This window comes from Protopterus annectens, chromosome 11.part0 (assembly GCF_019279795.1).
Source record: "Protopterus annectens isolate FY-2018-M chromosome 11.part0, PAN1.0, whole genome shotgun sequence".
Lineage (NCBI taxonomy): Eukaryota > Metazoa > Chordata > Ceratodontiformes > Protopteridae > Protopterus > Protopterus annectens.
In genome coordinates, this window is record NC_056745.1 from 1085017252 (window position 1) to 1085033131 (window position 15880).

Sequence of the window (15880 nt, forward strand, 5' to 3'; positions counted from 1 at the left end):
CTCCTGACCTGTATCATACTCAGTAACAATGGCACAGTTGTGCCCACTGACATTAGTTTCTTCACGTCTGCAGGACCCTCTGGTATAACATCAATGCAGCCTATCCATGCTGGTGAGTGTGTATTAACAATTCCTGTAATAGTGTTGATAGTAATAGTACTATTTGGCTCACTTAGTAGTGCTCTTTGTATGCATGTAGGTGTGTCTGTGTCTGTGTGTTGATATCACGCATACTGAGTACTGTACAATTGTATGAAACTGTGTGCATGTGTGCATGTGTGCACGTGTGCATGTGTGCACGTGTGCACATGTGCACGTGTGCACGGGTGCATGTGTGCATGTGTGCACCTGTGCATGTGTGCATGTGTGCATGTGTGCACCTGTGCATGTGTGCATGTGTGCACCTGTGCATGTGTGCATGTGTGCACCTGTGCATGTGTGCATGTGTGCACCTGTGCATGTGTGCACCTGTGCATGTGTGTACCTGTGCATGTGTGCATGTGTGCACCTGTGCATGTGTGCATGTGTGCACCTGTGCACCTGTGCATGTGTGCATGTGTGCACCTGTGCACCTGTGCACCTGTTAATGTGTGCATGTGTGCATGTGTGCATGTGTGCACCTGTGCATGTGTGCATCGCTGGTAATGTGTAGACATTGTAAACTGTGTTTCCTGTTTCCTTCCCACAGGTTCTGTTGCTGCTCTGGTGTCATGTAGCAGGGAACCTGAGTCAGGTGCCGTGGGTACTGATAATGATGACATCTGTGTAATGGCACAGGAAGGTATGCCAGGGTCCGCCATTGGTCAGCCGATTGACAGTACACAGCTGTCGACCCCATCAATGCGCATAGTTATCCTGCCAATACACCCTTTGTCACCACTGTCCCTAGGTGATGGACAGCATACAGTGGGCATTGACCAGGGTAATGTGGTATCTGTGGCACATGCCTCCCCACACAGCAGCCATGGGCATGGCCCAGAGATGGTACCACACAGATAGATGTCCAGGGGTTCTCGTGGGAGCATCCATGGGCGTACTGCCCCTGTCAGACGTGCCCACAGAGGTCTTACAACCTCAGCTATGTTTCGGACTGTCATGCAGGCACAGTCATATATGGAACGGTACACCAGACAGGGTCTGAGGGAGCTGGCAGCATGTTGCACAGCCATGACTGACAGTATGCGTGACATTGCGGCTGCCATCCGTGATTTCACCGATGTCATAGACAGACGTTGTGGGGACATATTAGACCGGTTCCACAACTACATGTCCATGAGCCAGGGCGATGGTGGGTGGTTGAGGCGTCGACGTGGCTGTATGCCAGCAACATCAGCAGCTGGCAGTCGTCGCGGATGACAACAGGGCCGCAGCCACCCCTGTAGAGCCAGCAGCAGCCCCAGCAATGCTGGGTCTGTGCTGTCATCAGACCGCCCCAGGAGACCACGTGCACGTGGCTCTGGCCAGGCCCGACAGGGATCTGTGTCCAGTCAACGAACACCTGCTTCTGATGACAGTACCCAGTCTGGGTTGGTACTGAATACGGTCCATAGCACCCCTGCAAGGCACAGGTACCGTGTCCGTGGCCAGAGACACTGATCTGTATGACCTGGCAGGTACAGTCTGTGGCTGTCCACAAACACCAGTATATGGCAGCCATGAGGTGGAACTGTGTGCATCCATACACACATGCAAATTGACAACACCTAGGGCTACTGCATACATGCACACACTGCATCAACATTGCCCCACCTTCTACTGCTGTCCCTCACCAACACGCATACACATACATGTCAATTGGTGGTATGGGTGGCTGACTCAGGCATACCAGGTTCACACCCTGTGCATATGATGAAACTGTGCCACCTCCTGCAATCTGTAACAACTGTGCAGGTACAGGTTAACATGTTGCTGATGCACAGGGTGACCACATAGATGTGTAGTAATAGTATCATGTTGTTAACAGTACTGTGTGCTGAATTAATTGTGGGTATATTACAGCATGCCTGATGCAGTAAGTGTGTGATTGTCATGTCCTGTTGTCTACACCCATGGTAAGTACCATAGTGTATCATCTGCACATGTTGGCATACTGGTGGTAATGATGCCAACAGAAGGCTACATACATAGGTAGCACAGGGATAGGGTAATGAATGTAGTAATACACAATGATGGACATGTAAATTGCAAGTGGCATGTTGCCCACACTAGACTCTGCATTGCGGATGTTTGAGGATGTTGATATGTATGCAGTACTACACGACTGGTACAGGACACACAGGAGCACCCTAGCACTGCATGCTCACATCTCATACCATGCTAGACAGCCCCAACACACATAACTAACTGTCACAGGAGGGAGAGTCCCCATATATGTCAGGGATACTGTGGTGGCAGGCCAGGGAGCATACATCCTACTAAGTGTGGAACCACTGAGTGAAGGCTCAGTGTCTGTTATTTGACATGTGTATTACTGCAGGTATGAGCACATGGGTTTCTATCCAGTTATTGTACATCCTGACAGTACATGCATGGTCTGTACACTTGTGTGCACTGAGACTGGACCCTAGCCATCTGACCCGTGTATTTCCATGTACATGTGCATAGTGCCTGCATATTTGCAGTGTTACCTACTGGAACTGGTACAGCTTGTTTGTTGTACAATGGACTACATGCAGCCCTGTTTACTGTAGCTTTGTTTGCATGCATGTTTGCTTGCAATTACCCTGGAATACTGATCACACCTGCAATACATAGTTATAGAGCTTCTGTGGACTCCTAGTGCCATCTGCATAGCCTACTATATGTATGTCCATGTCCCACTTGACAGGATGTCACTGTTTGTCCTGTTCACATGTACATTGCCTGTGACACAGTGCATATGACCTGCCTGGCATGTGTCCACGTGAGCAGTCATATATGCTACTGCTAACTAATCACAGGCACTACACCTTCACACATTCATCTTCTGTTGAACTACCTGCTTTGCTAGGGACAGCCTGCACCTGTCACCCCTGGGCTTTCAGATATTGGCAAAGGCTCTTGCTACCTCCATAGTGCCTATGTTAGGCAGGGCTCAAATGACAAACCCACCTTCATAGGTATCACAAGGGATAAGACACTAAGAGCAATGCTACCCAACGCCAGAAGTCTACACCTCCAGATGCATGCACCCAAAACACTCCTTGGCATGGAAAACATCGATATCTGTGCAGTAACAGATGCCTGGTTCTGGGCTACTGAGAGCACACCAGCACTATCGGGTTTAACCCGGTTGATTTCTTTGAAACAGTCACCAAGGCCATTGACGAGGGGAAGGTGGTTCACACAGCCTACCTGGACCTTGCAAAAGCCTTCGCAACAATACCCCACTTGGGCATTCTAGAGAAGCTCACCAGCTTAAATATAAGCCCCTATGTCACTAGATGGATTGCACAGTGGCTCAAGGACAGAACCCACATGGTTAGCATTGCTGGAGCCATGCCAGACCCCACAACAGTTACAGGTTGTGTCCCACAAGGCTCAGTCCTGGGACTCTCTTGTTTGGTATATATTTATTGGAGGTACAGGCCAACACGGACAGACTGTGGCTGTCCAAATATGCAGATGACTGCAAACTGGCCACCATAATCGACTCTCCAGCTGACACAAGCATCTTCCAAAGGGGCATCATAGCAACAGACAACTTGTGCCAGAGCCATGGCCTTCTGCTGAACAGTGTTTAGAAAGGGGAATGTGCATCCTGTAGTCTGTTCACCTAGTTGCCAAAAGGGACATTTCCCTCACACACATTAACCCCCCTCAGCCAAAAACACACACTTGCCAATTGCAGGATTCAAACCCCTATCTGACTATGTTATGACACTTGAGACAGACGCATTAGCAGAGCACGCTATTTGCATTACTGGGAGTTTTCCCTTCTCCTGCTATACTTATAGAGTGCTGACATCATCAGTGTTTAGAAAAGGGAATGAGCATCCTGTAGTCTGTTCACCTAGTTGCCAAAATGGACATTACCTTTACACACACTAACCCCCCTCAGACAGGCACACACACACTTGTCATTCACAGGATTCAAACCCCTACCTAACTATGTTATGACACTTGAGACGGATGCATTAGCAGAGCATGCTATTCGCATTACTGGGAGGTTTCTTTTCTCCTGCTATACTTATAGGGTGCTGACATCATCGGTGTTTAGAAAGGGAATGTGCATCCTGTAGTGTGTTTTCCTATTTGCCAAAAGGGACATTTCCCTCACACACACAAACCCCCCTCAGACAAACACACACACTTGCCATTCGCAGGATTCAAACCCCTACCTAACTATGTTATGACACTTGATACGGACGCATTAGCGAAGCGCGCTATTTGCATTACTGGGAGGTTTCTTTTTTCCTGCTGTACTTATAGGGTGCTGACATCATCGGTGTTTAGAAAGGGAATGTGCATCCTGTAGTGTGTTTTCCTATTTGCCAAAAGGGACATTTCCCTCACACACACAAACCCCCCTCAGACAAGCACACACACTTGCCATTCGCAGGATTCTAACCCCTACCTAACTATATTATGACACTTAAGACGGACGCATTAGCGGAGCGCGCTATTCGCATTACTGGGAGTTTTTTTTTCTCCTGCTGTACTTATAGGGTGCTGACATCATCGGTGTTTAGAAAGGGAATGTGCATCCTGTAGTGTGTTTTCCTATTTGCCAAAAGGGACATTTCCCTCACACACACAAACCCCATCAGACAAACACACACACTTGCCATTCGCAGAATTCAAACCCCTACCTAACTATGTTATGACACTTGAGATGGACGCATTAACAGAGCGCGCTATTCGCATTACTGGGAGGTTTCGTTTCTCCTGCTGTACTTATAGGGTGCTGACATCATCGGTGTTTAGAAAGGGAATGTGCATCCTGTAGTGTCTTTTCCTAGTTGCCAAAAGGGACATTTCTTTCCCACAGACTTACACACACACCAACCCCACTCACACACACACACTGAGCATTTGTAGGATTTGAAACCCCTACCTAACTATGTTATGACACTTGAGACGAACGCATTAGCAAAGCGCACTATTCGGATTACTGGGAAGTTTCTTTTTTCCTGCTGTACTTATAGGGAGCTGACATCATCTGTGTTTAGAAAGGGGAATGTGCATCCTGTGGGGAGGCAGACACCAAGCACACTATGGCTAAGCTGTCATTCCCTAGGGCAAACAGCCTAGTGTTGACCTCTACACCCATATGTTTAATTGTCAAATGCACATTATTTGCTGCTGATAGACTGTTTGCATATCTTTATTGCCATAGCATTCCCTGTTTGTATGAACAACTTGTGCATCTGTGGAAGATGTTTGCATATGGGAGGGATCCACTATATCACGTATGTCTTTGTAGTCATTTAACTGTGTGCACTGGGCAGACTGCTGTAATGTGGTTGGTTCCTGGAATAACACATAACAATACCAGATATGTGTGTCCAACTGCTAAACCGAGATTTGGCCTACGTGTGTGAGCATGCCCAGTGTGAGCATTCCATATGTTGGACTCTGCAGCCCACCACATTTGTGGATGAGTGTGAACTTCAACAACTATCACCCGTTTATGGTTATGTGTTGTGTGTCATGTTGTGTAGTTACTGTACAACTGCTTTGTGTGTGAACACAACAGGATTATACTGTGCCTGCAGTGTTTGCATGGGATACTTTGCATACAGTTGTCAACATCCTTTCACACTGACCTAACACTGTAGTACTGTATAGTGTACTGGTAGTACTTTGACTGTGGTGGACAGTATCCTGGGCTTTACTGCTATCACTGCTTTACATTTCGATAGTGGGCACAACAGCCTGGTTAGGGGCCAGTTGTGTACATCTGACCATGTTGCATTCTGTTCAGATATGAACTACTTAAACCAGGCTTGTCCAACATTGGTAGTGTATTCCACAACATAGGTGTACAATTGCAAACACTAGCGATGTGCCCTAGTCCATGTCTAATGCTAGTTGGAGAGTGTGTTTGTCCTTCAACACACATTGTAAGAGGAGTTTGCCATGACATATGTCATGGTTAGTATACTGTGCCTCTGTCTACCTGTGACATGACAGTGATACCCAGGATAAATCTACCATCTCCCATCCACTCATCAGGATTCCTATTGAGGAAGATTGATAAGTGACTCTATGGGTAGCCTGTGCTGGGGTTCACTCATGGGTGGGAGTGGCTTCTGTGTTATGGATCACAGTACAGCTTGTCCTATGTAAGTCAGTGCTGGGGTTCAGGTCTCTCATGTGCATAGCTCACTGCCATTCAGATTGTACAAGGTGCAGCATGTTTATTGATGCCAGCAACACAGGCAACACATGGCATCTGTGCAAGCTCTTTGATACTCCTGATGAGGTACTGTTGGGGACTTTACGGTTGATGGAGGTGTCTGCTGAGGTACATCCCACAGGGGCTATTGTAGTCAATTGTACCGCTGATGAAGGATGACTGCAGAGCCACAATGACCTCCCCTTATCTAGATCTGACAGCCTTCATGATTAGGTGGGTATATGGTATGTTTCTGTAAACACTACAGCACATGTTTGTCCAATGCAGGATATCTATCACCTTGTGTCCCCAGGTCTCTCATTACATGTTAACTACATAATGGGTTAACACCTATGTGGTAATTGATGGGCACTTACTGTATATCCACTGGGGTTGACTATACACGTTTCTGCACTTAGTTTGCTGACATGGCTATGGCACCAGTTGTCTGTTTCTATGTGGCCCTTTTGTGGGATGCTTGTGTCAGCTGGTGGATCATATGTGGTGAGCAGTTTGTAGTCCTCTGCAAACATGTTTGGACACAGTCCTTCCACGTTTGCCTGTACCTATGGGACATATATACCAGACGAGGGAGATCCCAGGACAAAGCCTTGTGGGATGCCAGTTATATCTGGTTTGTAGTCTGACATGGCTGCAGCATGTCTGACCATGTCTGTTCTGTCCTTGGTCTGGTTTGCAACCCCTCTACTGATATGTGGGTTTATATTTAAGCTGGTGAGCCTATCTATACTGAACACGTAGGGTACTGTATAGAAGCCTTTGCAAGGTCCAGATACACTGTGTGGAGCACATTGCCCTCATCAATGACCTTAATGACTGTTTCAATTGAGTCAAACATGGTTAGGGGCAGGATCTGCACTTGAGAAGGCCACACTGGGTTGGGTCCGGTGTCAGTAGGTCCCCAACATCTTTATGTCTGTGGTATATGCTGATCCTTTCCATAGCTGTGCAAACCGAGCTTCTCAGGATTCTGGGGTAGTAGTGTTCAGTATCCATTCAGGCAACACCTTTGTTGAGAAGGACCACTGTTGTTGTACACTGCTCTTTGGGTACATATTCTGTGGTAAGGCTGACATTGAGCAGTAGTGTGGTTTGGCATTCCATTCATCTTGGAGTCCATGTTGCACTAAGCCCAGGACACCATCTCATACCATTGCTGCTGTGTGTTTTGCTTTGTAGATGTTGGCTGTTACCTCAGCATCTGCAATGTCAGGGGGCCAGCAGTCTGCTGGGATAGATATTCTGCATTCGAGGGGGGGTTGCACTGCACCTGTCAGGATGTATGTTGGCAATATGTGTGTGTGTTTGTGATATTTGTGTGATTCAGGGCATATCTGTGAATTCCCAACATGGTTCCTACCATCAGTTGTGAAAGCCTTGGGATTATCCTTAGTGTCCTGTACAATTTGTATCTTCATAGGTTCATACTAGGCTATCCACCCTGGGCATTTGTTAGCCTAGCCAGAGTGTGTGTGGCTTTTGACACCCCTTGCTATGTGAATATTATGGCCAGTTATGATTTGCTTTGCTGTGCCTCTGTCTGGACATGACACAGTGGAGACCCCCAGTGTAACTCTACAATCATCCATCCACTTGGCAAGATTCCTGTTGAAGAGTGTCAGTGAGGGGCTCTGCCTAACATGGAGTGGGATTCTGGTCCAGGGTGTGGGGAGCCTCTGGATTATGTATCTGTCCCACCAGCACATCCTATTTCATTATTTGTTGAGGTTGACATCTCTCACTCTCACAGCTCCAATGGATTTGTGTTTTCTGGGGTGGAGCATGTCCATTACTCCTGTGTTGGGCATGGCCTCCTACAACAGGCATGCAATGCCTCTGTGTGGGCAGTATGTGACTGGATTCAGCTGGGGTGTCTACAGCCAGGCAGCATATGACATATATTTGAGACCCTTTATCCTCTTCGTGAGGTACCTTTGAGGTCTTTCTAACTGCTGCAGGTGTCAGGTAAGGTACATCCCATATGAGGCATTGTACTAGATTATGGGTGTGATTAGAGAAAAGTATAGGGGCACAACAACCTCTGTTGCCGTAGATGTGACTCCTTTCCTGATACGGTGTCAAATGTAGACAGTCTTCCTAGCCACTTTGGCAATGTGGGTGTCACATAACAGGTTACTGTCCACTTGTGTCCCTAGGTCCCTGGTTACTCCTTCCATACATAATGGTTTACCACCTATGTGGTAATTTGTGGTACCTTGTTTGGTATTTGGTGGGACATTCATACTGTCCAGTGTCTTCAGGATGGCTGGGTGGGGTTATTGTGTGTGAGAGTGCGGTCTGTAGCATGCTACAGACTGCACAGCAGTCTTGCCTACAGTTAGTTGCACATGAGTGAACTCCACTGCCTTGTGCATTGTCAGTTACCTGGACGTATGGGTGTCTATGCTGACTATGGATACTCACCCTCCTTTTATGTTTTGTTCCAGGTTTTGGGGCCATGACACATGATACATGGTATAACCTGGTAGTGCTGGTGTGCTGACAGGAGGCTTGCAGCAGGTTTCTGTCACTGCACAGACATCGATGTTCTCCATTCTGGGGATGGCCTCGGGAGCATGCATATTGGGGTGTACACATCTGGCATTGGTCAGCATTTCCCTTATGTTTCTTCCCACTTATGTTTTCTAGGGTGGTGGGTCAGTCTTTTCAGCCTTGCCTACAAAAGGCTGTATGGAGGTGGCAAAGGCCTTATCCAATATTCAGACGCCCAGGGGTAACAGGTGAAGGCCATCCCAAGGACAGCTGTGTGGCTTGTCAAGCATGACATCCCAAGCAGACAGACATTGGATCCCCTTGGAATGACACCAGTAAGTGTGCCACTTGCTATGACTGATCATTCCGTGTTTGTACTGTGGCATTATTCTTGGTAAGGGTAGGATGCTGCGAACGGTGAGTGTCATACCAGCCTGGCTACATAATCAGATAGCTCATCTATGTCTCTTTACATGTAGTCTAGGGTGGTACATCTCAGGTCATTCACACCAGCATGCACTATGACTGCATCATATTTCTACTTGCTTTGGAGTGACCTACATATTTCTGTTATGTGGCATATTGTGGCAGCCTACAGGCAGCTTACTGTACCCTTTCCCTTGTTCAGTCTGGTGTGAGGGACAGCAGTGTGTCTGACTATGGAGTCACCTATTACAACTGTATCAGGCATGTTGTTTCTCCTTCTGGCCTGTGACTGTTTGGCACACCAGCTTTGTGTGCTATGTGTTGCATGTGCTATGTTTGGAGGCTGTTTGATTGGGTGTATGCTTTAGAGGCCTCTGTTGGTGTGCTGTGTTTGTAATTTGTGCCTCCGGGAATGTTTTTCTGTGTTCATGTGTTTGGTTTGCAGTTGTGATAGGTCTATGTGGGACTGTGTTTGTGGTGTGTGTGGTTACCTTATCCTACTGACTTGTTTTGGGAGTACTGAGTTGAGGGAGCTCAGCCTCCAGTTTGGATGGATGGTTGCATCTCTCACATATATTTGTATTTCTTGGGTGGAGTTGGGGGTTGTCTGTGTACTTGGGGCAGGTGTAACATTGCCTCGGATTCACAGATTCCACTTGTTGTGGCTGGCCTTAGTGGATTGCATATGTGGACAGATTTTATTGCCATACTACTGATCAGTGATTACTTCATTGTTCATGTTTGCTCTATCATGTAGTAGCTTCCTCATTCTCTTGCATGTTTTGGTTATGGCTGGTGTCCACCATGCCAGATTTAGGCACTGTGTCTTGTTTTAATTTAGGACTGCATAATCCAAGCATTCCTGGCAGTGTTCATGGAATGGCTGTATTACAGGTTCTGAGGTGTGGCCCATATTTTGCACCTGCACGGGACCTTTAATGGATTCCACATCAGTTTGGAGGAGTGCAAATATTGCTTAACACATGTTTTCCACTGTGGTTTTCCGGCCAGGGACTGTGGTCAGGATTTGTATATCCAGTGTGATTACTCTATGGTCTGGTTTTACCAGTGAGCAATACACTTCTCATCTTGACATCCAGTACCCATGTTGCTGATTATCACATCCAGTATGCTTACCACTCTTGTGGGAGTGGTACGTTGTTCCTGGGCCTTTTGGTTTGTGGATTCTATGAACTTTTGTCCTACACTGTTGGAGCTAGTATAATGCTCCCAGTCTATGTCTGGGTATTTGCAGTCACCCAATATAATGTGGTTTGGAGGACTTGATATATTCATGTATTCCAGCATAGGCCGGATGCAGTTCCTGGTGTTGGGACAGTGGTCTGTAGCAGGCTATAAACTGGGGGGGCAGTTTTATCCACTGTTACTTGAGCATGGCTAGTCCATGCTGCTTTTTTTTGTGGTACTGACATGGGTGTGTGGCTATCCTTGACAATTCTTGCTAGTCACCCTCCTTTTGTAGCTTGTTCCAAGTTTTGAGGCTGTACAGCACAGTATGAGGTGTAACCTGGTAGTGTTAGGGTGCTGTTGTGAGCCTTGCCTCAGTTTTCTGTTACAGCACAGTTATCAATATTCTCCATACTGGGTGAGTTTAGACTGCATGCATCTTGCTGTTTCAACTTATCCCTTATCTTATTCTTATCCCTTCTGGTACCTATGGAGATAGGTTTGTGTTTTGAGCCTTACCTATTCAGGGCACACTGTGGGTGACAACAGCCTTTGCCAGTATCCATACGGCCTGCACTGATAGGTGCATGCCAGTCCTAGCAGGTGGTGCATCATGTCATGCTCAGCATGTCATCCCAGACTGGCACACATTGGGTCCCCTTTGACTAACTGCGATACTTCAGTCAATTGTTGCACTTGATCATCTCGTTGTCATGTTGTGGCATGATGCTTGGTGAGGGTAGGATGTTAGTCAGGGTCCTCAGGTGTGCATACAGTACTTGGTGTTACATTACTTAACACATAGCATTCATGCCTCAGGTGGTGCTGCAGGGCTGCCTTTGTCGGATGCGCATATTACACTTCCCTGTACATGTTTGAGAGCAGGTTGTGTCACGTTAGGCATCCCTGTTACTATACAAGTGAGTCAGAGAGGGGTATCATTCCCAAGGTTCCTACTGAGCCAATGTATGTGCTATGCATTGCCTCTTTGCCAAGGCCAGGGCATACTGGGCACGCCTCCTTATGCCTACTGGGGCAGGCTCAGGTTGTTCCTCCTCCGAGTCACGCTCTGCCTGTGATGGCCTTGGCAATAGTGGGGGGCTGTTTGGCCCAGCCCTATGCTGGTCCTGCTGCAGCTGTTTTCGCAAGATCATATTATGTAACATAGCACATACCATGACAATTTGGGTACATGTAGTTGGTGTGTACTGCAAGGCTCCACCAGATGTGTCCAGACACCGGAACCGTGACTTGAGCAGCCCAAACACACGCTCTATTACATTACGTGTTTGTGCGTGTGCCTCATTATGGTGTTCCTGTTCAGGTGTGTGTGCATTTCTGATGGGTGTCATCAGCCACGGCTCCAGTGCATAACCTGCATCCCCCACTAGGTGTCCGTGCGGGATGTCCCCATTGGCAAATGTCTGGTACAGCTGCGTCAAATGCCAGATGTGGGAATCGTGGTAGCTCCCAGGACAGCCAGCACACACATTCATTATTATGCCCTTAGCATCACACACGACCTGGCAGTTGATGGAGGGGAAGCCCTTGCAGTTGATGTATGCCCTACCCTGCTCACCGGCTGGTGCTTTGATGCGTATGTGCGTGTAGTCTATTGCACCCACTACCTCAGGGTATTCCGCTATTTGCTGGAAGAGACGCATATTGCTGGCCAATGCCTCACGGGCATTGGGGAAATATACATGATCAACGACATGTGCTGACATGGCATCCAGGAACTGGTGCAGTACCCTGGAAGCTGATGCCTGTGATATCCCCATCATATCACCAGTTGGTCTCTGGAAGGTACCTGTTGCTAGTATTCTTAGGCCAACACATACCTTGGTTTCCACTGGGATGGGTTCCCCTCTGTTGGTTCTGTGTGTGAGGCGTGGCCTGCACAGCTCCACTATTTGCTGCAGGAGGTCTCTGTCCACTCTATAGCGCTCTACTATCTCCAGCTCATGTAACCCGTGGTAGGTGACCCTGGGCCTGTACACTCTTCTCCATCTCCTCACTGCGGGTTGTCTGGCACCATCTGCATTGTCACCACCCTCAGCAAGTCGCCTATGTCTCATTATGACAGCTATGGCAGCCCCTAACATTTCTGCTCTGCGTTCAGCTTTTTCAGTTTTCACTTATGATAACTTAACTCCTGTCTTGCAGTGTCTCTTGAGAGAAACATTCTGCACTGCTGTTTGCAGAGTTTTAAGTGCTGGGCTGGGCTAGTATTCTGCCTGTGTAATTGCCTGCATCTAATTGTTTTCACCTGCTAGCTCCAGCAATATTCCCTGCTAACTTCCTACTACATCTGTTGCTTCCTTTTTCCTTTCTGTTTCCTCAGAGTGGAGCCGTGTGCAAACCAGCAGAAACATGCTCACAGTGGCTTACACGCGCGCACACATACTTACACAGTTCAGAATCTGCTTATTCGGTTTTAAACACGTGCACGCCCGCGCAAACGGTGTTAAACATCTCCCAACACGCTCCCACATGCTCAGTCTGCCTTACACGCACACTGCCTTACACGTGCGCACACTGCCTTACTCGCTGTGCGTGCGTAACGCATACACGTCCAGCAAGAAACTTTGGTGTAGGCAACAGTGTACACCTTCCATTTCTTGACTTTCTCATGTTTACTTAGTGGCACACCTCTTTCCTTGATATATGTCTGACATCTGTCATGTAACTCTAACCTCCAATGAACTGCATTTCTTTCTACCATTCCCCCCTGTGATGTCACCTATCTCCTACTCTGTTCCTCCCCCTTATGTAACTCCTACACTACTCAGAATGTGCTCATTTGCTATGTGACAGTGGAATTCAGTATCCTTACACTCATTTGCATCAGATTGCCTACTAATGCTTAGTTACATCTCTTAGACTCAGCTTCCCCCCTTAGCAACCACTACACGGTGGCCATGTTGGTTTTGCTCTGCTGGTCCCTGCATTGACATTCCATGTATTGCATAAAACCTACATTTGTAGGTTTAAAACCTTCGTTTTTATGTTCTATGCAGCGCAGCCCGTTTGCGCGGGGCTGCGCTGGGTTTACACATCGGCAATCGCTGAAAAAATATATATTTTTAATATATTTGCATCAGGTTACCTTGCCAATGGCCACATATTTGGCCATTGGCATGCTGCCTGTCACATATGCACCCTTTATTTGGAGCTGACATGGCTCCATTGCCGTGTTTGCAGAAACGTACTCAGTTGTCAACTGAGTACATTTCTGCAGCTAAAACGGCTCTTACATGGGCTGTTCTGGGCTTCCTGGATCGCTAATCAGCCTCATTTGCATGCTATTCGGCTGCAAGTGAGGTGATTAGCTTATCCATGCCCACTCCGTGTAAGAGACGTTTTAGCTTGACTCTTACACGGACTTTGGGCTGTTCCTGGATCGTGAAGGCTGCATGGTCTTACACTACTCTTAGACTCCGTGCAAGCCTTCGTGAATCTGGCCCACAGTGTTTAAAGTTACGTTATTATTCTTTGCTGAACACAGTGAACTGCATCTAGTTACAGAGGTCTATTTAATTCAGAGATGCATACACTGCAGGTTACCAGCCTTAAGAATTAATTTTAACTTAATAAAGCAATGATTTTAATCAACTATAGAATTTCTGAATAAAGATAATTTATTTTCAAGTATTCATCTTTTAACTAAGTAAATCACACTAGTCACAAGTACCTTTTTTCCACACGACCTTTAGTGCTCTGGTTTGCTAAGTGTCACTAAAGTATGCACGTGAAGACTGAAGAAAGGAGACCTGAGACTATGTGATGACATTCAGAGCTTTAATTCTTTTGTTCCATATTGCCAGACTATTGCTTTCATTATTGTGGTGGTAAAGTTCATCTTGGAATGCCATTAGACTTTCTTGTCTTACTTTGTATTACATGTTCAGTGAATGACAATGGTGATATGTAAGAACTTTTAAAGAGATAATGTTATTCACCAGTGCTCTTTTAATCCACTTTTTTATTTTTTCCTTCACAGATTTTCCAGTTTAGTCTGGCATTTACTTTATTAAGAAACATACAGAGGATGAGAAGAGTGGAGCACATTTAGCTCTCAAATTTTGTTGGACACCTTTGAGATTTTCAACTCTTTATTCCACACTTAATTGTTTATTATTGTTATTATAATGTTTTTGCATAAATCTATAATTTCTTTGTGCTTCTCTTTGACACTATGCTCTTCCAAATTTTGTATTGTAATATGAAAAAACATGCAAATAATATACTCACAGTATGTTCTGCAACATTTTTGCATAATATAAGATGCATTGTAGAGGAAAATAGAATATGTGCAACATTTCACTTGAGAAATAATAGACTGAACCACAAGTACTGTGGCTGTTCTTACTTGAAGTGATAAACTCCAAAAGGTGCAGTGCATAAAAGTAACCAATAACCAGAAAGATAAATGCACTGAAAGAGTGTCCCAATGATTAAAAAATACTTTATTGAAGGCAATAAAAGTATTGAGCGCTTTCGTCCCCCAGCAATAGAGATTTCATCAGAATACAAATACAAACACATACCTGGGTTTCTTTAATGGTCTGTTCAATTAGTCAATAATACCATAATTAGCACATTTCAGCAGATATATTCAAGTATCTCACTATATAAAAACAGACTAAAATACCTTAAAAATGCCTTGAAAAATGCATATGTATTCATCACTCAAAAAATAAAACTGGATGAAACTAGATGTCATACGGAGATTGGTTTATATTTTGTAAATTTATAATTTATAATTTGTTTGACCTAATTATGGTGTTATTCACTAACTGAGCAGACCATTTAAGAAACCCAGATATGTGTTTGTATTTGTATTCTGATGAAGTCCCTATTGTTGGGGGACAAATGTGCTCAATACTTTTTATTGCCTTCAATAAAGTATTTTTTAACCATTGGGACCCTCTTTCAGTGCATTTCTATTTTTGCTTACTTGAAGAGATGCTTGTGCATTGCCATTTATACTAATTTTACATGTGTAATGCCTAGAATCTTAAGTACCTACATTCTCTAAATAAATAAATAAAAAAATCAATATGTGAAAAGTTTGTGTCAAGTGTGATCTGTAAAGTAAGCAGGATATATAATGACATAATTGTGGATAGTAATTCTTTTATCCAGTTGAACGTTTTAATGGGAAATAGAAGTCATCTTTATAACATATTGAATACTCCCAAGAATGTTGGTGGAATGAAAGAGCATCACAGAAAGGTGAAACATTTGTAAGAAGTGAATAGAGGGTATTTGTACAGCAGAAACTGTGGACTGATTGGCCTAATTTTTGCCCTACACGATGCAGTAATGCCAAAAGGATGTACATAAGGGGGGGTTACAGTGTTATTACTTTAGTGAAACTCAGTGCAACAATGTCTTTCTGGTCCATGCATGGACTTTCACTGAAGTTTC

At 45.6% G+C, this 15880-nt stretch overlaps 1 protein-coding gene across 1 annotated transcript in view; it reads left to right on the top strand.

Moving 5' to 3' along the window:
• TSPAN19 (tetraspanin 19) overlaps positions 1 to 14946 on the top strand; it is a 188696-nt gene extending 173750 nt beyond the window's left edge. Inside the window, exon 4 of the mRNA XM_044087132.1 lies at positions 14451 to 14946. Within this exon, the coding sequence (XP_043943067.1) occupies positions 14451 to 14522 (72 nt within the window). The 3' untranslated portion in view covers positions 14523 to 14946. The remainder of the gene's footprint in view (positions 1 to 14450) is intronic.
• The last annotated feature ends 934 nt before the right edge of the window (positions 14947 to 15880 follow it).